The 24,958-nt window shown below is 41.0% G+C and overlaps 1 protein-coding gene across 3 annotated transcripts in view; it reads left to right on the top strand.

Annotated features, from left to right (window-relative positions):
- Nucleotides 1-24,958, top strand: part of LOC133385633 (histone-arginine methyltransferase CARM1-like) — a 161,944-nt gene that overhangs the window by 53,903 nt on the left and 83,083 nt on the right. For all 3 annotated transcript variants that reach the window (XM_061629058.1, XM_061629074.1, XM_061629065.1), the window contains exon 5: nucleotides 887-997. In XM_061629058.1, the coding sequence (XP_061485042.1) occupies nucleotides 887-997 (111 nt within the window). The remainder of the gene's footprint in view (nucleotides 1-886; nucleotides 998-24,958) is intronic.

Raw genomic sequence — 24,958 nt, 5'->3', positions numbered from 1 at the left:
CTAGTGGAGCCTAAGCTGGAAGTCAGACAAGGCAGGTTTGAATGTTGTTCCAACAATCAGCAAAGCCAGAGTGAACCTTCAATAGGACTGCAGTTTCCTCTGAGCAAGTATCCCAATCCCTGATGAATTCAGCCACTTAATCTTAAGTAGGCCCAGGTTGTTTTAGGAGTTGTTGACTACAGTGGCATGGGAGAAGCCAGAGTTCTACTATGGCCTCTGAGCTGGAGGGGCACTGGCTTCACAAGCTCCTCTGGTGCTGAGACTCCTGAGAAAGTGGAGGCATCAAAGGCTGATTCTGAGAGTAAATCCCTCCTAGTCCAAGATGGCCTCTGAATCCTAGACCTCTTTTGCTAAGGGTAGGGAGTCAGAGCCCTGGGTCATGAGAGTTATTGGTTTTCCTGCCAGTGCAAGTTTTGAAGAAGCACTCAAGGAAAATGTGCTGCTTATAACGATTCCCTCATCTTCTCATCAGTGTGACTTTTATGGCAATATTTTGATTGTAAAATGAAATTAAGAAACTGGCATAGAGTCCTGTTGACCTGTTTATTATTGAGCATTCATCCTGATTTGCTTGCACAAAGCTTACATGAAACTTTCCCTATCATTTTCCAAACATCCAATTCTTTTTTAAAATAGATTTGTTGTGTGCTAGGGGTGACAGAGCACTTTAATCCACTTTAACTGTGCAAATCTAAGGTTCTGGTATGTACTGAATCCCTTCTGCAAAATAGTGTTATTCTGGAGGTTCCCATAGTTCCACTTAGGAACTCTTTCTAATAAGCGTACTTCCTACAAGGATCTATAGATATTTAATAGGATCTGTCTGAATGCGATAAATTAAAATCTTGGAACATAAAGCTTATTTTCCACCTTCTTTTGTTTCAAGGTGGTCCTAGATGTTGGCTGTGGATCAGGAATCCTTTCATTTTTTGCTGTGCAAGCTGGAGCTAGAAAGGTCTATGCTGTTGAAGCTAGCTCTGTGGCAAAATATGCCGAGGTAAGCAGGTTGGATTTGATCCTGTTACTTAATTAGTTTGGCATGCTTTTTTGTGTTCCATAGAAAGAATATATTCTTGACTGTACTGCAACCTTACGAGTGCTAGCAGTTCAGGTTGTTGTTGCCTATGAAGTGCTGCTTCTGCACAATCCTTACTTCACAGAGCTTTGCATAGATTGCATGTGCATTGAAGCTTGTGATTATTTTAATGTGCTGAGCCTATGTATTAAATGGCAGCAAGCTGTGTTTATTTTCGTGAGACTTGTTTTAACTTAATCACTTCTATTACCTAGGTGAGGTTTCTCTTTAAGCAAAGGCTGACAACCATCTGTTGGAGATGCTGTAGGTCTAGATCTCCTGCATTGATCAAGGGATTGGATTTGATGGCCTATGAATGCCCCCTCTGACTCTGATTCTATGACTGCACTCCAGTAGTTCCAATTCTGGTTTTCAGAGAGATGTATAAAAGCAGAACAGTCAACCCATGAATTTGCAAAAACGCCCAGTAATCCTTGGTGGAGTAAAATCTGGAGAGATCACCTCCCTCCCTTCATTTACAGCAACTGTAAATGAATCATTCCTTTGACAAGTCTGTTCAGTGTAACTCTACTGAAGATGGAAATATTTCACTGAATTAATCCTAGTGGACAACAGTTGTATATGGCTAAAGAATTTTAAAAATAAAATAGATCAAACAATGTGTCAATTTATAGCCTGACTATTATATTTTTGCTGTACCTGAAACATAGTGGAAATGGTTACTGTCTGAAACACAGCTACAAACGGGATCAACCAGGCAGCTGCTTCTCCTGGTCCTTAGTGGACTTACTAGCGATCAACCAGGAGTGTGTGAGATGTTCCAGGGAAAGGTACCTTTGCTCCTGGGGACCCTCCCTCTCACTTTAGGAAACTAATAATGTTGAATGCACTGGTCACGCTAATGGTGTATGAGTCCTGTCAATTATGTAGACCAGTCCAACAGGGACAAATCAGTAGGCTGAAAAGTCCCACAGGTTTGGGTTGTAGGAATTGGAAGAACTGAAATTTGCAAGCAATGATTATCTTTGTTTACTCTTTTTGTGTGTAAGTGCTGCTTTGTTGAAGTATCCCTGCTGTTTATCCAAAACTATGGTTATCTTAAAATTTTGAATGTTCTCAAAGACATTGAACCAATTACAGCTGAACTGTAAACACAATGCAAAATAGTCTTTATTAGATTTAAAATTATGTGCTGTATTGTCATTACTTGGTTGAACGTAGAAAATTATAAATGACCACCTGGTTTGTTGAGCTGGTTTTCAGTTCAGTGTGCCAAGTTTTCTCTCGCATGACTCCCTATTTTAGGCCTACAGTTGAAATGCCACGATTCTAAGCTTAATTGGAAATGAACTGAAATCAGTGAGATGTTTCCAGATAAATGGGTTGAGGGTTGAGGTTTCAGTCACTTGTATAAAGATTAAGAAAGAATGTGGTGTTGAGCTGAAGGGAATTTATGGAGAGCACTTGAACAAACAGGACATGGGAGCAACTATGCACGAGGAACAGTTGTCTGTATGGAAGAGGTCAAGTAGTGATGCGATCATTAGAAATAAAAAATTGGCCTTTCAGGAATACAGAGCTGTTTGGCCTGGGGGAAGAAAGGGAAATCCTTTTAGGAGCTTTTGCAATAGCTTTTATTGTCAAAAGAGGCCTAAAGACAAGAAGTGATCATTCTTATAGATGCTAGCGTAGTCATGCTACCAGTATGAGGGGTTCTATCTAATGAAGAAAAGGCTACTTTGGAAAGGGGAGGGGGTGTTCAGTTGCTAGCTTGGTTCTGTTACTTGCTTTTTCAAAGATTTTCTGTTTATTTAATATATTTTTATTCCCTTTCCTTCATCACATTAACCTGGACTCACATGATCAAATCCTATCTTAATAAGACAATATATATAAACTCTGTGTACCCACCAACAGACCCTTTGTTCCTCACTTTCATGTGAGTGGGAAAACGATAATGAATTTTATTGTGTATAGCCATAGGCCTTTGCAAAATACAGAGAGAAAAAAATTAAAATAAAATAAAACATCCAAGTACAAATAATACATCAGCAGAACTAGTTATACCCAATTTAAAAATTTGTTATGGTTCATAGTTCTTACTATAGGTAGCCCGCAGCTTCTTGGCTGCCAAGGCAAAATTGGTAACTGGGATTGTTACCTGTTTAAAATTGTCTGCTAAAAGTTCCACTACCAACTCCTGGGGTGATCTATCCGAGTATAGTTGAATATAATATGCCAAGAATTTCCTTCTGGGATCCTCGTTGTTGTTATGTGCCTTCAACTCAATTACGACTTACAGCGGCCCTATGAATCAGTGACCTCCAAAAGCATCTTTCATGAACCACCCCGTTCAGATCTTATAAGTTCAGGTCTGTGACTTCCTTTATGGAATCGATCCATCTCTTGTTTGGCCTTCCTCTTTTTCTACTCCCCTTTGTTTTTCCCAGCATTACTGTCTTTTCTAGTGAATCACGTCTTTTCATGATGTGTCCAAAGTATGATAACCTCAGTTTCATCATTTTGGCTTCCAGTGACAGTTCTGGTTTAATTTGTTCTAACAGCCAATTATTTGTCTTTTCCACAGTCCATGGTATGCGCAAAGCTCTCCTCCAACACCACATTTCAAATGAGTTGATTTTTCTCTTATCCGCTTTTCTCACTGTCCAACTTTTACATCCATACACAGAGATCTGGAATACCATGGTCTGAATGATCCTGACTTTAGTGTTCATTGATACATCTTTGCATTTGAGGACCTTTTCTAGTTCTCTCATAGTGGCCCTCCCCAGTCCTAGCCTTCTTCGGATTTCTTGACTATGGTCTGCATTTTGGTTAATGACTGTGCCGAGGTATTGATAATCCTTGACAAGTTCAATGTCCTCATTGTCAACTTTAAAGTTACTTCTGTTGTCATTACTTTAGTATTTTTGACATTCAGCTGTAGTCCTGCTTTTGTGCTTTCCTCTTTAACTTTCATCAGCATTCGTTTCAAATCATTACTGGTTTCTGCTGCTAGTATGGTATCGTCTGCATATCTTAAATTATTGATATTTCTCCCTCCAATTTTCACACCTCCTTCTTCTTGGTCCAATCCTGCTTTCCATATGATATATTCTGCATATAGATTAAACAAGCAGGGTGATAAAATACACCCCTGTCTTACACCCTTTCCGATGGGGAATCAATCCGTTTCTCTATATTCTGTCCTTACAGTAGACTCTTGTCCAGAGTATAGGTTGCGCATCAGGATAATCAGATGCTGTGGTACCACCATTTATTTTAAAGCATTCCATAGTTTTTCATGGTCTACACAGTCAAAGGCTTTGCTGTAGTCTATAAAGCACAGGGTGATTTTCTTCTGAAATTCCTTGCTCCGTTCCATTATCCAACGTATGTTTGCAATATGATCTCTGGTACCTCTTCCCTTTCTAAATCCAGCTTGGACGTCTGGCATTTCTTGCTCCATATATGGTAAGAGCCTTTGTTTTAGAATCTTGAGTATTACTTTACTTGCATGGGATATTAAGGCAATAGTTTGATAATTACTGCATTCTTTGGGATCCCCTTTCTTTGGAATTGGGATGTATATTGAAAGCTTCCAGTCTGTGGGCCATTGTTTAGTTTTCCATCTTTGTTGACAGATTTTTGTCAAAATGTGGACAGATTCAGTCTCAGTAGCTTGTAGCAGCTCTATTGGTATGACATCTATTCCTGGTGATTTGTTTCTTCCAAGTATTTGAAGTGCAGCTTTCACCTCACATTCTAAAATTTCTGGTTCTTCATCATACGGTTTCTCCATGAATGAATCTGTCATCATGGCATCTCTTTTATAGAGTTCTTCAGTGTATTGCTTCCATCTTCCTTTTATTTTATCTTGGTCAGTCAGTGTGTTCCCCTGTTGACTTTATTCAACATCCCTACTCTTGGTTTCAATTTTCCTTTCCTTTCTCTAATATTTTGGAATAGGGCTCTTCTTCTTCCCTTTTTGTTGTTCTCTTCTATTTCTACACAATAACTATTGCAGTAGTTCTCTTTGTCCCTATGTACTGGTCGCTGTATTGTTGCATTTAGGGTTCTGACTGTGTTTCTATCTTCTCTTGCTTTTGCTTTCCTTCTCTCTTTAACCATTTTAAGAATTTCTTCAGTCATCCATTGAGGTCTTTCTCTCTTTTTAACTAGAGGTATTGTCTTTTTGAATTCTTCCTGATAATGTCTCTAACTTCATAGTTCTTCTGGTTCTCTGTCAACTAAGTTGAAAGCCTCAAACCTGGTCCCTTTCTTTCTTTCTGTCTTTCTGTCTTCCTCCTCCTTCTTCCTCCTCCTTCTTCCTCCTCCTTCCTCCTCCTTCCTCCTCCTTCCTCCTCCTTCCTCCTTCCTCCTCCTTCCTCCTCCCTCCTTCCTCCTCCTTCCTCCTTCCTCCTCCTTCCTCCTTCCTCCTTCCTCCTCCTCCTTCCTCCTCCTCCTCCTCCTCCCTCCTCCTCCCTCCTCCTCCTCCCTCCTCCTCCTCCTCCCTCCTCCTCCTCCTCCTTCCTCCTCCTTCCTCTTCCTCCTCCTCCTTCCTCTTCCTCTCCCTCCTCCTCCTTCCTCCTCCTCCTCCCTCCTCCTCCTTCCTCTTCCTCCTCCCTCCTCCTCTTCTCCTTCCTCCTCCTCCTTCCTCTTCCTCTTCTCCCTCCTCCTCTCCTTCCTCTTCCTCTTCCTCTCCCTCCTCCTCTCCCTCTCCCTCCTCCTCTCCCTCTCCCTCTCCCAGGACCTTGAATTGAGATTGGAAGCTAACTGGCAGCCAGTGGAGCTGTTGTAACAAGGGGGTTGTATGGGTTCGAGGGCCAGCCCCCGTCAGCATTCTCGCTGCTGCACGTTGAACCAATTTAAGCTTCCGAACTGTCTTCAAGGGCAGCCCCTTGAAGGCATAATTATGTCTTCTATCTGATCACACCTATAAATGCATTTCTGTTCATTAGTTGGATCTCCCCTCAAGATATGCAGAAGGCATCACTTGAAACCTAAGTTCCATGAATGCCCTACGAAGTTGTGCATAGGTCAAAACCTCAAAATAATTGGATCTTGCGTGATTAACTTTAAGTTGGAGATACCAGATAGAAAAGGGCACAGCAACTATTATTGCCCTGTCTTGGTTCGCATCATGGTCAAAGATCCAATTCCTTAGTGCGAGTGGGCTAAGGCTTAAATATTTTTCCATGGAGAGGTTATAAATCTCTAACTTTGCTCGGCAATTGTTGGGCCCATCCCCCATTCCTGAGTTGCTCAAACCAGCAGAGCTTGGTGAGGGACTGGTCCATCCTGTTTAATCTACACCAATATCTAAGGTAGGATAAATCAGTTCTTGCTGAAATTGAGGGTAAACCACGTTTGATATCACGTTTGATGCCTCAGGAATCAAACCTGTGGGCTCTTTATGGTTTCTTGCCTCTGCGCTGCCTGCCAGTGCTGTAAATTGTCTGAGCATCAGGTCTTTTAGCTGTTTATCTTTCTCAGGTTGCAATGCCAGGCCTGTTGATGTAATATCTTCAGCTGCAGCCAATTCAGAGGCTAGATCCACTGGGGTAGGATCCTCGATTAAATAAAAAAAATTGCTGTTAAAATCCAGGGTCCAATCCAGAGTACAGTAGGGCCCCGCTTTACGGTGCTTCGCTAATGCGGTGGTCTCAATTAGATGCAATTAGACTAAAGCCCAACCCATATGGCGCTTGTTCTGCTTTTATGGTGGTTTTCAGGCGTCGCATGCCATTCTATTCAGTGAGTTCCACTTTTTGGCAGGGGTCCAGAATGTAACCCGCCATATGAGTGGGGCCCTACTGTAGTAACAGGGGAGGTATGTAAATTCAGAGAGGCCTCTTTAATCTCTTTAACTTCTTCCCTGGATGAGAAGACCTGAGTAATTTTTGTTTGATGTTCATGTACATATAAGGGAGCCTCTCCATTATATGGGTCCCAGTTGCAGTAAAAGAAAAAGGAAAAAGAAAAGTTCTTGGCCTTGATAAAAATAAAACTTTGTTTTAGTCAAAGTAGTTCTGTTTACATGCAAGCTGGGGGGGAGGCAACGGGACCCTTATCTTCTCTCTTAGCTGCTCTTCTAGGTTAACAAAATACCTCCTCCAAATGCCTCTTAAAGCTTGGATATTCACCCAGGGTAGTCAGTCTTATCCATCTTACCAGGCAACTCACCCTCACAACTGAGAGGTTGGAGCTCTGGCAATGAGCCCTTAAAAGCTTTGAAGGATGGAACAATTAACTCCTGGAGTCCGAGAGAATTAAATAAATTGTTAAAATATCAAAGGCTGCAAATGATAAAAGGATATAACATTTAAAATATTTAAAACAAACAATGGAGATAAAAGCAAACTACTTCCCATACCGCCATCTTCCTCTGCCTCTATGGGAAAACAAATCAGAAAGTTATAGTTGTACCATCGTTTCCTGTTATGTGTGTGAAGTAATATGGTTAATGGCTTCTAAAAAATCCAGGATTGCTAAGCCAATTTTGAACCAGTTTCATATCCTGCCATAATTGGAAGCTGTTAACCATAGTTTCCTGGTGCACACTTAATGGGAAACTGGATTCCTTTGGCATCATGGCTTGTTTCCCCACTCACACAAAGCACATAAATACAGGTGCAGGGGCCTCACGCGTATCCTAACATTAATACAGTGTTAGATTCTCTGAATTTATTTATTTATTTATTGCATTTGTATACCGCCCCATAGCTGAAACACTCTGGGCGGTTTACAACAATTAAAAACATTTAAATACAAATTTAAAAACACATTTTTAAAAAGAAAAGAAATGTACTAAAATGCCTGGAAGAAGAGGAAAGTCTTGACCTGGCAACGAAAAGATAACAGTGTTGGTACCAGGTGCACCTCATCAGGGAGACCATTCCATAATTTTGGGGCCACCACTGAGGAGGCCCTTTCCCTTGTTGCCAGACTCCCAGTTTCCCTCAGAGTAGGCACCCGGAGGAGGGCCTTGGATGTTGAGCAAAGTGGGTTCATGTCAGGAGAGGTGTTCCATCAGGTATTGTGGTCCTAAGCTGTGTAAGGCTTTATAGATTAAAACCAGCACCTTGAATCGAGCTCAGAAACATACAGGCAGCCAATGCAAGCGGGCCAGAATCGGTGTTATATGTTCAAACTGTCTGGTCCCTGTTACCAATCTGGCCACTGCATTTTGCACAAGCTGCAGTTTCTGAACCGTCTTCAAAGGCAGCCCCATGTACAGCACATTACAGTAATCTAACTTGAAGGCTACCAGAGCATGGACAACTGAAGCCAGGTTATCCCTGTCCAGATAAGGGCGTAGCTGGGTCACCAACCGAAGTTGGTAGAAGGCACTCTGTGCCACAGAAGCTACCTGAGCCTCAAGTGACAGAGATGGTTCTAGGAGAACCCCCAAGCTACGAACCTGCTCCTTCAGGGGGAGTGCAACCCATCCAGGACAGGTTGGACATCCACCATCAGAAGAACCACCCACTAGCAGCATCTCAGGCTTGTCTGGATTGAGCCTCAGTTTATTAGCCCTCATCCACTCCATTTTCACGGCCAGGCACCGGTTCAGTACATTGACAGCCTCACCTGAAGAAGATGAAAAGGAGAAATAGAGCTGCGTGTCATCAAGATACTGATGGCAATGCATCCCAAAGCTCCGGATGACCACACCCAATGGTTTCATGTAGATGTTGAACAGCACAGGGGACAGAACTGACCCCTGTGGAACCCCATACTGGAGAGTCCAGGGTGCCAAGCAATGTTCCGCAAGCACCACCTTCTGGAGCCAACCTGCCGAGCAGGAGCGGAACCACCGCAATGCAGTCCCTCCTACTCCCAACTCAGCCTGTCTTCCCAGAAGGATACCATGGTTGATGGTATCGAAAGCCGTTGAGATATCAAGGAGAATCAACAGTCACATTCCCCATCTCTCTCCTGAGGACATCATACAGGGTGACCAAGGCTGTTTCCGTGCCAAAACCAGGCCTGAAACCCTACTGAAATGGATCCAGATAATCGGTCTCATCCAAGAGTGTCTGGAGCTGGCCTGCAACCACTCATTCCAGGACCTTGCCCAGGAACATTTGCTACTGACCTATAGTTATTAAGATTTTCCGGGTCCAGGAAAGATTTCTTCAGGAGTGGTCTCACTATCGCCTCTTTCAGGGGGCCCAGGACCACTCCATCTCACAGAGAGGCATTAGTCTCTTCCCTGGCCCAGCCAATTGTTCCATCCCTGCTAGCTTTTATTAGCCAAGAAGGGCAAAGATCCAGCACAGAAGTGGTTGCATGAACCTGTCCAAGCACCTTGTCAACATCCTCAAGCTGTACCAACTGAAACTCATCCAAGAAATCAGGATAAGGCTGTGCTCTGGATACCCTGCTTGATTCACCTGCTGTAACACTGGAGTCTAAGTCCTGGCAGATGCTAAAGATTTTATCCTGGAAGTGCCTAGCAAATTACAGCGGGCCTCAGATGGTTCTACAATGTCCTTCGGGCCAGCGTGTGATAGCTCCCAGACAATTTTAAAGAGCTCCGCTGGGCAGCAGATTGATGATTTGATAGTGGCAGCAAAATGTTGTTTTTTGCTGCCCTTACTGCCCCTAAACACAGCTTACCATTGGCACTCACCAGTGTGTAATTGCATCCACCAGGAGTTTGTCTCCATTTGCACTCAAGTCATCTCCTATATTGTTTCATTGCTCTCAGCTCTGGGGTATACCATGGAGCCATACAAGCTCTACACAGGAGAGGGCGCTCAGGAGTAATCATGTCAACCGCCCGGGTCATTTCTGTATTCCACAGTTCAACCAGGGTTGCAACAGGAGCACCAGCCCTATCAGCCGGAAAACTCCCCAGAGCCCTTTGCAAACCATCTGGATCCATTAGTCATTGTGTTCTCGGGACAGCTAACAACATTATTAAAAACAAAACACAATAAACAACAAATAACAGAGAACTAAATGTTGCATATAGTGCACTCAGTGTTAAAAAGAATGAAGTGACCCGGGAAATAATGTCTTTGTCTGGTCAAGGAAACAGAAGTTTCTGAACGGCCTTCAGTGGCAGCCTCATGAACAATGCATTACAATAGTATAATCAGAAGTCTACCAGAGAGAGCCTAGATCACTAGATAATCTCTTCCCTGGTGGAAGATGCTCTTCATCATGCAGATCACTTGGGGCTGGTGACAAAACTGGCTCTAAGACCATCCCATTCTATCCAACCATAGTTTCTTTTAGAATTCTAGTTTGAGTAGCAAGCGGGTAAACTGAAATTCTAAATGCATCTACTTACATAAAGGAAGCCACAGACCTGAACTTACAACATCTGAACAGGGTGGTTCATGACAGAAGCTCTTGGAAGTCACTGATTCATAGGGTCACCATAAGTTGTAATCGTCTTGAAGGCACATAACAACAACAAACATTTTCATTGACCTCATTTGGCAATATGTTTATCTAATAAACTACCTGCTCCCCTGGCTATCTTACAGAATATTAGCTTGATGGACTTCCTACAAAGAAATATGTGAACTAATGATAGAAAGAAATAGTGATTGACAGCTGAGTGTACATTACACTATACTGTATTCAATCAATGCCTTGTTTAGGAATTGTACCCTTTCTACTGAACAACAAAAATACTGTAGAATCATTGTTCAAAACAGTAAAAATTACTAGAAGCTCACAAGATCAATTACTAAAAGCCATTCTCAGCATAGGCCAACTCCTTCAACATTAATTAGAAAAGATTGGATTTTAGTAAGTCCATTATTACTGTATATCAGTGAAAGCAAGAAAAAGTCTGTGTTGAGCTATATCCCAAGAGAAGGAGGAGGGGAAAGAGATCAGTGTAATACTATAGACCTTGGGTGGGCCATCTGGCAATCATACAATTAACCATTTCAAAATGCATTGCAATGTGGGTGCCAGATTAAATAACCAATTTCTAGCTGTTTTATGAAGCACTACATAAAGCAATATTGTTCTAACCACTATATTTCAACATTGATGAGATTTTCCAGTTCATTCCCTCATCCCAAGCAAATAGTAAGAGAGTCTATAGCCCTGTTGCAGTAAGTTACAAAAGTACAAGCATAAAATCATGAACATTTTGAACTGAAGCTGGTTGAACTGACTGCCTGCTTAAATCAGGCATGTGATCAAACAGCTTCAATGCTAATTTAATGCAACACAGTAAATTGGTAAAATAGATCCTCTCTGGGACCTTCTGGTGAAGGGCAGGTAAGAAATATATACAATAATAACAATATTAGTGTGGTTGGATGGTGAAATGGTCCTGAACTAAAGAATGAAATGTAAATCTGACCTGCAGAGACCATAGCAAACTTCTAGAAGCCTAGTCCAAGGATGTAAAATAGGTTTGCATATTATGGTGATGCTTCAATATGGTTTATTGCAACAGGGACAAGCCTAGGAGAGCCTCAGGCTTGCAAGTTGCCCCCTCATTCTACAGTGTAGCCATGATGAGAAATTCAGAAGCATCAGCTTGTTTGGTCTGATGTTGACAAGTTGTGGTTAATGTTAGCTACAATGTGTTTGAAACAAGACAACTTCAATCTGTGTTTTATGAATCTGACTTGTTTCAAACAAATTATAGTTAACATTAACCACAGTTTAGGGTTCAGACATAATGCTAAACTGTCATAAATCAAAAACAGAAGTGAACTCTTCTGATCTTCACATTGAGAAGCCAGAGAGGAAAAAGGGGAGCACACCTGAGGATCAACTAGACTTGTTCTCATTACAGTGAACCACAGGTTTATCATGATATATGAACACAGCCTCTATCTCATTCTAAGGCCATTTTTAATGATTTGCTGATTGTGTGATAATGTAATTTGAATTTTAGTAGTTTTTGGGGTTTTCTGTAGTTTTGTTTTTTGGGGGCCTTTTATTTAAACATATGTTATGTTTTCTGTTTTGTCCCAGAAGCATTTCAATAAATTCTGTGGCTTTCAGTATTGGGTTTATTGAAGGGAGAGCATGTTCTGCATTAATCTGAAACTCTTGTACCTGGGTCATAATAGTTTTGTATGATTCTCTGCAAGTATGTAAGTTCTATATTTGTCTGTTATTTCAATATTTGTTGGTGCTGGGTCTCAGAAAAGTGTGTTGCAAGGAACATAGGTTGCCTGAAAGACCAGTATTTAGAAGTTGTTTGTTGGCACTGGTGTCAGTGTTGATGATTTTGACACTTAGCTAGGAATTCCCTAGGCTGGGCTTTAAGGTTAAAATAATCCCTGCCCAGATCAGCCACACTGCACTCCTCTTTCCATGCAGCCTTTGAACTAGATTGCTCTGAATACTGCCCTTGGGGATTAGATACTTGTACTCTTTAAAAATCATGTTTAGAGACTTATTGCCAAATGTTTTTAGCAACTGATTAACTTATGCAATGTTAACTGTTGAATATGTTTGATCTCAGATGTTACTGCCTTGTTAATTGAATAATTTAACATTGGGGAGTTACAAGGCAGTAGTGGGCTGATTCTAGATTGTTCAGGAAATGAACAAGTACGATTAAGAATATCACAGAACTTTATTAGTACAAAGTGTCTTACAATGTAGAATGTTCAGACTGTTAAGAGTGATACTGTTGTGCATTTTCCTCTTCCTTACCTAGCTTCTTTTTCACATGTAAAAATAAATTCATTTCTTTTTAGTGCCTTCTGATCTACTAGAGAAGCTATTGGGCCAGCTGCACTGTTAGGCAGAGTGAAGTGGCAGATACTGAGGGGTGGGCAGCAGTGGCAGGGTATAGGAGGACAGAGCTGTGTGTGCGACATGTCCTGTCCAGTGCCTCCTAAACTAACCTGCTGCCCTTAGTTGCCATGGAGGACACCTCCACAGTTAAAATAAAATTCAACTACCAGTCTGGTTGGCTTTTGCACATGAATGGCTGGGGGGGAGGAGCATCTTGTTCACCCCAGGCAGCAAAATGTCTTCATCCAGCCCTGGAAGCAATCCATTATATTCTATGAAAGTCTGGAAATGATTTAGTTTTCTGCATTGTCCTCTCCTGCACAACTGTAACTCACCTTGAACATGAAGTTATTTTTGGATTTTTAAAAAAATTACATGTCAGCATGATGGAAATCTTACTATCCAAGAGCCTAGCCTAAGTCTTTTTTAGTTCAAATTAGATTTTGGTTTCTTTAAATCAATATGTGAAGGATCCTTTGTTCTTTTTTCCCCTTTTAGATCTAATTCCAGCATGGGCTTAAATGCTTCTCAAAAGAGTATTTCAGTATTTTCTTTACTAATTGTTATAGAATGGGAAGTGTGTTAGCCGCGGTTTAGCCTGTGAACAGAGTAATTCAGCTTTAAATGCCATGACTGTGCCTCTAAATCCATGAATTAGATAGGAACTTCTATATTAATATACTGAAATTTAGACAGAATACTTTAGGGCATCCACATGGTGGTGGTGGTAGTTTTTTTTAAAAAAACAAGTCTTTATAGAAGTGCTATAGAGTTGCACATTAGATGTATACAAATTTGTTTTGTAGTATTGTATCTTGCATCTCTCTGAGCTGGTTTACATGGTTTCACCATTATGGGAATAAGCTACAGTAAGCCTTGGGCTCATGTGCTCCTGATCCCTCTCTTCCTTCTCTGGTATCACTATGAAGAGATTGGAAACTTTCACTTCCATTTTCAATTAACCACAGTTTAGCATTATGTATAAACCCAAAACTGTGGTTTATCTTAACAAAAGATGAAACAAGCCAGCTTCATAAAATATGGTTTGAAGCTGGATTCTTACAAACAAACTGTGATTAAGATTAACCAGTTTGACAGGTGCAGATGAAAAACAAGTCATGGTTAATTAAAAATGGAAGTAAAGGCTTCCTTTGGCCTTATTCTGTCTGTGCAGGAGAAGAGGGAAGTGTGTAAGACTTGTCTAGGTTCATTCCAATAATAATAAAAGTTTAGCATGATGTCCAAACTGGCCCCCATTTCCACTCTAGGGCTTAAAAGAGGTGGGTTATTCCTGCAAGGACATATCTGGAGATTTGTCATTGTTTTCTTCTGTCTGTAACAGTGAAATTGTCAAGCATTGCTAAAACTAATTTGTTTCATTTCTGACTTTTGTTCTTGCCTTCTGCCATTCATTCCGAATGTATGGTTTTAATGTTTCAGGACTAGTGCTCCGAGACATACAAACTGCCAAGCAGCCCCACTAGCACACCATAATCCAAACACTAGTTTCGCACTTACCTTGAATTGTGTGAAACATTTGCAAACAACAAAATGTTAATAGTAGCTGTATTTCATAATGGATCTAGAAAGAAGAATTAACAGCAGGAAAGGAGTTGGGATCTGTAACCAGGTCCACAGTATCAATCATTACTGCCAATATCAGAATCCATACATCAATTCTGAAATCACAGAAATTGTTCCAAATTCTTCAGCACAACCTGCATGCCCACCGTTATACTAATTGCAACAAGAAGAAAGTAAATATGGTTACCTGTTGGATCAGAGCATTTCTGATAATCAGAGCATTTCTGGGATGCAAACTAAAGCTCTTACAGACTTTTCTTTAAGACTAGGATGAAAACATCTACTCCAGTCATCTAGAACTACAAAGCCAAAGTATAGTTTTGAAGAAGTATTATGAGCAGCTGCTCAATATGTTGTCTCTAAGCTTACTTCCATAGAATCATTGAATTGGAAGAGATGTGAAAAGCATCTAGTCCATTCCCCTGCTGATGCAAGAAATTCATCCCAGATAGGTGGCCATCCAGCCTCTGCTGAAAAAACTCTTGTCAAGGACTATGGGACCTGAAACCCTTGTTGGTGTAATAGGGTGCCAAACCACCAGGGTAAACCAACCCTATCAGATAGAAATGCTGCCACCACTCCTTACATACACTCCAATTTGAGTCAGGAGACTCCCAAGCTGTACACTGGACATCCCTTGAGATTCAGTGGAAGAAGACTCTGTCCCTTGAGCCCCAAAGCCTGAAAGTTACTCAGTAGCAGTTTGACCAAACAATCAGGTCTGGATTTAGTACCAAAATTTACCCAAGAAACCACACCAAATTATAAGAGGTAGATTTATTAACAATTATTTAAAAACAACAGCATAAAAGAAGAACCTATATATCAGTGAGAAATATAAAGTTAAAAGGATGTTAAGAAGTACATTTAGGGAATTACAGAACAAGACTTCAAATAATAATGCTAACTTGCCTACTCTAATACCAATGAACAGGCGAGTTGAGTGGAACTTTCCAGAGCTTGGGTATAAGTGATTTTTCTCTACAGAAGTATCCCCAATAATTAGCCCTCTTCCCATTTTTATGGACTCTTGTGTTTACTTGAATGAAATACATTTTCTACATAATTGTAACACTTAAATTTTGGTTTAAATGTAAATGTGCCCTGTGCTGGTATACACTGCTGAAATCAGGGCTCTTTGCACTTCCTGGTCTCCTGCTGCTACTGTGCTGCTAATAAACAAGCCATGGTCTAGCTTAGCATTACACCTGAACCCAGGTTCATGGTCTGTTTCTCTCCAAACAAAGAGTGGTAACCAAGGTTTTTTCTTGATTTACTACTCATGGTTTATTTGGGGGAAACAAACCACAAATCCAGGATCAGATGTAGCATTAAGCTAGATCATGGTTTATTTCCCAGCAGAAGTGCAGCAGCTGCAATAGGGTAGGAATGAAGCACCTGTGATTTCAGCACATTCACATTTGTACCATAATTTATTTTAACTATGGTTTAAAGCGATGTGTGAATGATGTCATACTGTTTTTATTTATGTATTAACTTTTTATTGGCCTTTTCTAGAAGGCTCAGAAGTACAGAATAGGGGTACATGAATGCACAAAGCTTAGCAGCAGCCTGATCTAATTGCTCCCGATCCTGCTACACCTTTGTTTTACAAAAACAATGATTCTGTGGTAAGATTTTCTAATGTTGTTACCAGCCCCACCTTGTCTAAACATCAGAACACATTTGGATGTCCAAATTAAAGTGCTTCTGGGCTGCTCTACATAAAATCTCTGTTTAAAATTACCTTCTGCATGATCTGAAATGGTGACGAAGAGCACAAAATCAGGCAGGGAGACATGGCATCTCCTAGTACAGCAGCTATGATGGAAGTTGCTTCTGACCAAGTTAAGCAGCTCCACACGTCACTTTTAACCAAATGGCAGAAAGCCTTTTATCCTGTAAAGGAAAAATTAGAACAGCTAGCACAGAAAATGCAAAATATTGAAGCAACTGTGAAAGAAGCAATAAAGATTAGTGTTAAAAATTCAAGATAAAATATGGATGCTGATAAAAGCTAATCAAAAGCTCTCATCTAAGATGAATGATCAGAAGAACAGAACAATATGCAGAAATACATGTTTTCAAGGAGTCCTGGAGGGGGCAGAGCAGGGGGACATGATCACATTTCTGACCACATGGTGAACAACAGTGGTCCCCGAAGCCCCAATTTCTTCTGAGGACTTAGAACACGCCCATCGCAGTCTAGCCCCCAAGCCTGAAAATACAGCGATGGCTAGAGACATTATTGTGGCATATGAGCATTTCACAGTCAAAGATCAATTTATGAAGGCCATTAATGCCAAAAGGGGCATGAAAAGTGAGGATAATGGTGATCCAAGACTTAAGCCTAGGAACATTAAGAAAATGTGAACCGAAACCTGCAACTGAAAAATTATAACCTGCTGGAGTTCACTATTGCTGGGGGTTCTCATTTCACCTCTATACTGAAAAAGATGATATGTTACATTCTGCTTCTACCGAGAAGGAAGCTTTTCAAATTTGGGAACACCATGGGATTCTGAAGAACTGAATAAAGAAGAGAAACTCTGGATCTACAAGATGAATGGAGCATTGTGCCTTCTAAGAAATGATGCCCAAAGTTCAACAGGCAACCAGAGACTTCAAAACCACAGTGGCCTCTCCATTCTAATTCCTTTTCTAACAGAGAAAATGAAGTCACTGATCAAGTAGGCTACACTGTACGTTCATGCAGGATTATTCTTTGTGATAATTCTGATGTATGCTCACTTACGGAATGCTTTATGGGTCTTCAGGATTAGACACTGCATTCAGAATTAAACACTACTTTGGGTTACATTACATTATTTGACCCCTCTTCCTTGTTTTTAACCCAAAATGTATGTCAAATATAATCCTATAGTCTTCTCATTGTTTTTATTATATGTGTGTATAGATGAAAATGCGGTGGGGCAGGAGCCACGGAGACATAATTTCTTGCTTCCTACTCTATGATGGCTAGCCTGCATAAAATAGCACACCTATTTGGATATGTTACAGAACCCCTAAAGGGAACTGGGGTCCTGCTTGAGGCTGGTTTTGAATTTGTTAGTTTTTGCTGTTGTGAAAGTTATTATTTTTTCTCTTTGGCTTGTGTATTGGTACTTGGAGATGATGAATACAGAAGAAGTATGTGCAGCATGAAGCAGTTCCAGTGTTGGGTAACAAATGCAGATTTATTTTGCGAGATACAGCTTTTTACAACTTTGGTAACGGACTTTCAGAGGCTTCTTTATCACTGGTAATATAAAATTATATACCCTGAATGTTAAGGGACTGGGCACTCCAATTAAAAGGAGTAGGGTATCAGATTATATTAAGGAATGCCACATATTATTTTTCTCAAAGAATCCCACTGTAATAAAAAAAAAAACTTGCATAAAACTTTACCTCATAAGCATTATCAGAGACAACATCTGTTGCCCAGTTGCTTCAATAGTAAAGAAGTAGCCATACTTTTGCCACAGTCCTTTCCTTTTATATGTAAACAAACCAATAAAGATGCAGATGGTCATTTTATTTTTGTTAAAGGTTATTTAGGTACTACAAAGCTCACATTGGCATCCACATATGCACCAAATAAAAAACAATTACGCTTCCTCAACAGCCACCATAAAAAACTTCTATAGTTTGCAGAAGGTGAACTGTTAATAGGTGGTAATCTCAGTTGGACTGCTGACTCTAGTTGGGACAGATCTACACCCCTCCTTCTGTGTCTATGTCCTGAGGTTAAATATAATTTTTGGAAATTTTATCCATCACCTATTGGACATCTGGAAAACACTGCATACTTTGGGGAGAGATTGCACTTATTATTCATCTAGACACAAAAGACATTCTAAAATATAGATTATATGGTGATTTCTGATACAGTTAATGCTACATTACAGGAAGCCCATATTGTAGGACAAAGAGGATATCACACCAGTGTATAGTTTGAAAATACCCTGCTCACTGATCAACTAGCCATGGAAGTAATTCAGACAGTCATCACTGAGTATTTTATGCATAATAAGGGGGTTGGGTTAGTGATAATATTGTGTAGAATGCCATGAAGGCAGAAATGAGAGGCAAATATATCATGGAAAAGAACAAATTGGAACATAATATGAACTCCATGAAAAATGTGTTGTTTGAAGAACTGGAAACTCTAGAGATCAAATACAAACATACAAGCTGAATTGAATCCAGTACTGAATCCAATTGGTATCTGATTTTAGAATAGAAGTATTGAAAACTTCAAGGATTTCAGAATCTATGATATCTCTTAAGCAAAAATTATATGAAAAGTAAAACAGTAATTCAAAATTATTAGCCAGTTTATGAATTCTTCTAATAAGATTTTTTCATCCAAAAACATGATGGTGACCTATCTTACAATATTAAAGATATTCACACTGCTTTCATGGTATTCTGTCAACATCTTTATCAATCATCTGAAACTAATGTAAATAATATAAAGTACTTTCTCCGTAAAATTAACATTCCATCACTTGATAAGGACCAACAATATGTTCCAAATTGTAACTTCAAACATGAAGAAGCCAAAGCAGTTATTGCTAAACTGAAAAATAATAAATCCCTGGCTCAGATGGGTTCTCCTCAGATTTTTGTTAAAAAGTTGGTGATCTCTTGATTCTTCATCTGACATACCTATTTAATATAATTTGGGAAGGGAATGAAATCCCACCAACATAGAAAACCTCTTGTATAGTTCTGCTTCCCAAATCGGGAAAAGACAGTAGAGACATGAATAATTACAGGCCTATTAATTTCTTAAACCAAGATCAATTTGTTTTACTGCTGTATTAGCAAAGGGATTAAACACTGTTATTCATTAAGAGACAACAAATATATCCAATCAGATGGTTATTGAACATAATCAGACATAGTAAAAATACAATAAACAATTGGCAATCTTCAAATTGGATGCTTTAAAAACATTTGATTCTCTTCACTGGACCTTCCTCTTTCAAGTAATGCGATATTATAACCTTGGGTTGAAATTTATGAACACTCATGTCAGCTCTTCACTGAGATAGCAGTGTCAGTGGGGGTGCAGGCAGGGCTGGAGATTCCTTGGTAATTGCCAGGCCGTAAGTCCTCAGCCAGCAGCTTGGCTATAAATCTGCCAGGCTAGCAAGGAGGAAGCAAGATAAGGGCAGAGGCCGTTCAAAGCTTACGTGCCAAGCCAGAAATCCAGAAGAGACGTCAGTGAAGGTCTGGGTCTAGTTTGCCGAGAGATCAGTCCAAGTCAAGGTTCAGGGGATAGGAAGACACACAGTGGTCATACCTGACATTGTACTCAGCAACAAGCTGAACCCAAGGTTTGACTTTTAAGGAGCAGGTTTGTCAGCAGGTGTGAGCCATCAGCATTTTGACCTTAAGTGGACAGGCCTGCCCCTCTTCTGCCTGACCTTCTGTTGTCTACATTCTGCAGGTGAGGGGGGAGTATCCTGTTCACTGCCTGCATCTGGCTGAAGGGCTTCAGCTGTGTCTGGGGTGCTCTGCAGCTGAGGGGGAGAAGGAGCTGGGTTCTCAGGAGTTTCCTCCATTTCTCCTTCTGGGTCTGCTGCTTCTGGGTCTGCTGCTTCTGGGTCTGCTGCTGTTACTCCCGAGTCATCCTCGTCTGATGAGTCCTCTGACGGGGCCATGACAACTCGTAAAGGTTTATACCAACAAAGTGTGGAAAGTATTTGGATTAATACATCTGAATATGGCTATATCAAGATAGGAAGAGGGATTAAGAAAGACCGTCCTCTCTCACCACTGCTGTTTGTGTTTTTTATGGAACCATTGGCAGAGGTGGTGAGAGAGGATCCTGAAATACATAGTTATATGATAGCTGGTGTAGCTCAAAAAGATAGTTTGCTTGCATGGGATCCATTGTTAGCTGATTCATTGCCTTCTCTGAACAGACTACATGAGATATTAAAGGAATATGGATCCATTTCTGGTTTTACAATTAATTACACCAAATCTGATTCACTTTTCATTAATTTGGGAACCAAAACTCAAACATTAATCAAAAATAAATTAGGTATCACTATATGGACCAAATCCATTAAATAGCTAACTGCATGTAACTAAAAATATAAACAAGCTATTTCACACAAATTCTAATCTATTCAGAAATACCACTCTCACTTAAAATCTTGTAAAGAAAAACATTTGTCAATTTTAGGCAAAATAGCCACTGTACAAATGATGTTTTTATCTCATTTTTATTCTTATTTCAAATTCTTCTTATCCTCATGTCAAGAACGCCTGGTTTCTAAAATAGCTCAGAAGCAAAGAATTATAGAGAAAGCATCTTGTTTGAAATGGGGCCTCTGTGAAGGCTATGACTTTGCAGTTTTCACAGCTGAAAAACTAGTTAAGTAGGCCCAAGCAAGAACACCTGCTTATCAGTGGATTCTGATACATCAAGGCCACAGACCTGGGAAGGTTTGGGGAGTACATGACAGTTAGGCGTGAAAACTCCAGAAGTATTTAATCATCTGTAAGCCCTCTGATTGGCTAATTAATTCCTGGTTGTTGCTGGGGATTTTTCCATAAGAATAGGATTCAAACATTAGTCTTTGTTCCTCAGTGTTTCTCGGGGGTTGCTGATGCTACCTGAGTGGGGTTCCACCATACCATCTGCTATCCAGGCTATGTGTCTCTGGGGAGATGTAGAACCATGAAGCTATTTTGCTGTTTACCTCTTTGGTTTGGGAATTGAGTCCTAGGACTGAACCAGGGTGGTTCAAGACATAGTGGCAGCTTTGCAGGATTCAAAGCCAGAATTTTCTCCTAGTGAGCACACTATTGAAATAAGTGCATTTTGGCAAAATTGGCAACTGTTTGAGAGAGACTTCTGTCACAGAGATATATTATTTTTGGATAGCAAGGATGCCAAAGACTAGGTCCAGAACAGTAGTGGAAGAAGCTGAGGCTGCTTGGAGCAGGGATGATGGAGAAAGTCTTCCACTTCTGGAGCTGTGGTTTGGCTTGGAAGAAGATAGGAGTGGAGCTTTACAGCTGGGACCTGTGCAGTAGCCAGAGCTATCACCTCAAGGGAAGACACAGGCAGGAGAGTCTTCACAGTCTCGTGCCTGGGGAGATGGAGGTGCTGACAGTCGGGAGAGTCGACCAGCCTTGGGAGATGCCTCAAATAACTGGCTGGCTGAAATGCAGGACTTTTTAAGAAAATAGATGGACTTCATGAACTTCCGTATAAAAGCTATGCAGGATCAGACACGGAAGCCGAGACGGTCCCAAGATAGTGTGGAGAACATTAATAAAAAGCTGTTCCCTGTTTTTTAACCTGGGGAGGATATTCATGCTTACTTCCAGATCTTTGAGCAAGTTTGTGAGGATCAATGGCTGAATAGGTGCTATTGGATGCTTGTGCTGAGAGCACAAGCTACTGGGGAGTTGTGCCAATTGATGAGCTCGCTGTCAAGAGAACAGGCTGGTGATTATGATTATTTTTATGAACTGGCTTGCATGCATTTTGCTTTGTCTGCAGAGGCGTGTTGCTGAAAGTTTGAGACTTTGCAGAGAAGCAGTAAAGAGACTTTTGCAGCTTTAGCTTCTCGCATGAGAAAGGTTTTGGATTTATAGCTCGAGGTAGCATAGGCGAGAAATGCAGAGCGGAGGCATGATTTATTTGCTCTGGAAAAGTTTTACAAGCTATTGCCTGGGGACTTGGCTATTTCTGTTAGAGACCAGAGACCAAGTGGGATTGACCGCAGATTGTTTAGCAGCTCACTGAGAGTGTGGCGGGGAGTGTCAATGGCCTCCATTCTCAACAAGCCAGGAGCATTTAAGAGCAGTCGACCTGAGAAAGGAGCTAAAGGGAAAAAGAAACCATGGGTACAGCTTAAGGAGGAAAGGGGAGGAGAAGTCAAGCACTTGCTACAATTCAACCAGAGATCATCTGGGGTTTTTTTAAAGGAAAAGGCCACAAAAAAGAAAATTGTGCCAAGTTGGCTAAAAAGAACACTGGGACTGTGAACAAGGACCCTAAAGTCACTCCAGTGTGATGCATGAGAGATACTGCTGAACCCGGGGACTTGGAGTCTCCAGAGCTCTCTGAATGGTCATCCACAGAAAGCGAAGCTACATAATAAGATTTTTCTGCACCAAGTTCTGAAAATAGTAGCCCTGTTACATCTAAAGGTGTTCCAGTGAAATCTACTGTGTTGAGTGTGATCCAGCCCGTGCTGGGACAGGAGGAGGGGGAGGGACATAGCAGTCAGCCCCTTGGAACTGTTCCTGTTTGTTTACTTCAGCCAAGGCAAGCTGCATGGTCTCAAGCTCAATTTGGAGAGACTATATTAATTATGTCAAGTTAATTGTTCATCAGGACACTGGGTCAGAAATAACAAGCATGGCAAGAAATCTGGTGAAGCCAGAACAAATTTTAAAAGGAGTTAAGTATACTGCCACTCCACATGGACAGCAACCATTGTGCATGGATGTGGCTAAAGTGCACCTCCGCTATCAAGGATGGCAGGGGGAGTGCAGGGTGATTCTTCATGATGTGAATCCTCAATTGGCAATGATTTGGGATTTTGCAGTTACTTATACAAATTTTAAAAATCTTTCTGTTAATGCTGTTACCAGAAGTCAAAGAGTTAACAAAGAGCTATCAAGCAGCGAAGATTTACAGCTAGGTGGCACTGAACCAAAGGAATGCATTGCTGTAGCAATGGAGGCATCAGAGGAGGAAAGAGACTCTAGGGAGAAAGTACTGAGTGATTTGGGCTGTAAATATGTTACTGAGGCACTGCAATTAGGATCTGCTACTTCAAAAGAATTTAAGCAAGCCTTGTTAACAGATAACAGCTTAGAGACATACAGACAGTCAGCGGAGAATGCTCCAGCTTCTTTGTCTAAAATTGTTAAGTTGCGGTTGTTTTGGTACAATGGATTACTGTACAGAGAATTTGTTCCACAAAGGAATTAGAATGGTCCCCTATGAAGTAGCTGGTTGTGATGAGTTCATATCAAGCTGCTGTGCTGGAAATGGCTCATGATTCAATCTGGTTGGATCACATGGGCATTAAATGCACACTGGCCAGGGTTACTAAATGCTTTTACTGGTCTTTGGTGTCTAAAGTAGTGAAGGGCTATTGCCATACCTGTGATGTATGCCAAAGCGTGGGGTATCCAAGAGATATCAAAAAGCCCCACTTCAAGTTTCTCAGATTGTGGCAGAAACATTTTCCAAGGTTGTACTGGACATTTCGGGTCCTTTTCAGCAGACTAAGGCAGGAAAACGTTTTATTTTGACCTGCATTGATTATGCTACAAGTTTTGCTGAATCTGTTTCCCTGTCTAACATAATTGCCACAAATATAGCAAGGGCTTTATTGGAACTGTTTTCCTGTTGGGGGTGCCCTAAGACTATTCTCTCAGATCAAGGTGCTGGGTTTATGGCTAAGCTGACCCACAAGTTGTGGGAGATTGCTGGCATTGAACATCGTATATCTGTTGCTGCTTGTCACCAAACTAATGGACTGTGTGAGAGACTGAACTTAACTATTAATGGAATGTTAAAGGCTTATGTGCTGAAACATCCAGCTGATTGGGATCTACCCTTGCCTTATTTGATGTTTGCATATCAAGATGCACCTCAAACCAGCCTGGGATACAACCGTAATCAGTTCATCTTTGGGAGAGATCTGGTTGGACCTTTGTCACTGCTAAAGGCAGAGTGGGAGGGGAAAATTGAATTTACCGTTCCAGTTGTTTCTTACATGCAAAGGTTACAGAACACTGAAAGATGTGCTAGAAGTGGCTCGTGAGAATTTGGGAGAGGCCCAACAACAGCAAAAGGCTTTGTATGACTCTCAAGCCAAAGCCAGACAGTTTGCTGTGGAAAGTGGGGTTTTGGTCTTGAAAGCTCTGCAGGGTCCTAAGTTATCGGTCACCTGGGAGGGTCTGTTACAGGTCAAGGCCCAACTGAATGCTACAAATTATTTGCTGGCTTACCCAAATTCATCTAAACTGCCTACAGTGTTCCATGTCAACATGATGAAGCAGTACTTACCCAGGAAGAATCTAGTTTTTGCCTATACTGTTGCAAAGGAGAATGCAGAGATCTTTGTGGACTTAGTAGCTAAAAGTAAGCAGGAGGGGGGATTTCTGAGGCCTTCCTGCCTGATAATTTGTCACATTAGCAGCATTTCCAGCTATTTAAAGTCTTGACAGAGTTTCAGGCCTTGTTTTCCAATAGGTCTGGCAGGACTCATTTAGCCACTCATTGTGTTATTACTGGGAACCACCACCTATCCAGTCTCAGCCTTATCATGTTACTGGACCACATGCAGAGGTGATGGAAAGGGAAATCCAGGCTATGCTGAAGCTTGGAGTTGTCAAACCATCAACTAGTACCTGGTCTTCACCTGTTGTTTTGGTGGCTAAGAAAGAAGCTAATGAGGTTCACTTTTGTCTTGATTACAGAAAGCTCAACCAGATCATCCAAGTGGATCCTTATCCTTTGCCTAGGGATGGACCATTTGATTGAGCATCTGGGAGCTGCCAAGTACATCACTAGTCTGGACTTGACCAAAGGTTATTGGCAGGTAC

This window comes from Rhineura floridana, chromosome 1, assembly GCF_030035675.1.
Source record: "Rhineura floridana isolate rRhiFlo1 chromosome 1, rRhiFlo1.hap2, whole genome shotgun sequence".
In the NCBI taxonomy this organism is placed as follows: domain Eukaryota; kingdom Metazoa; phylum Chordata; class Lepidosauria; order Squamata; family Rhineuridae; genus Rhineura; species Rhineura floridana.
This window is presented reverse-complemented; position numbering and strand designations above follow the sequence as displayed.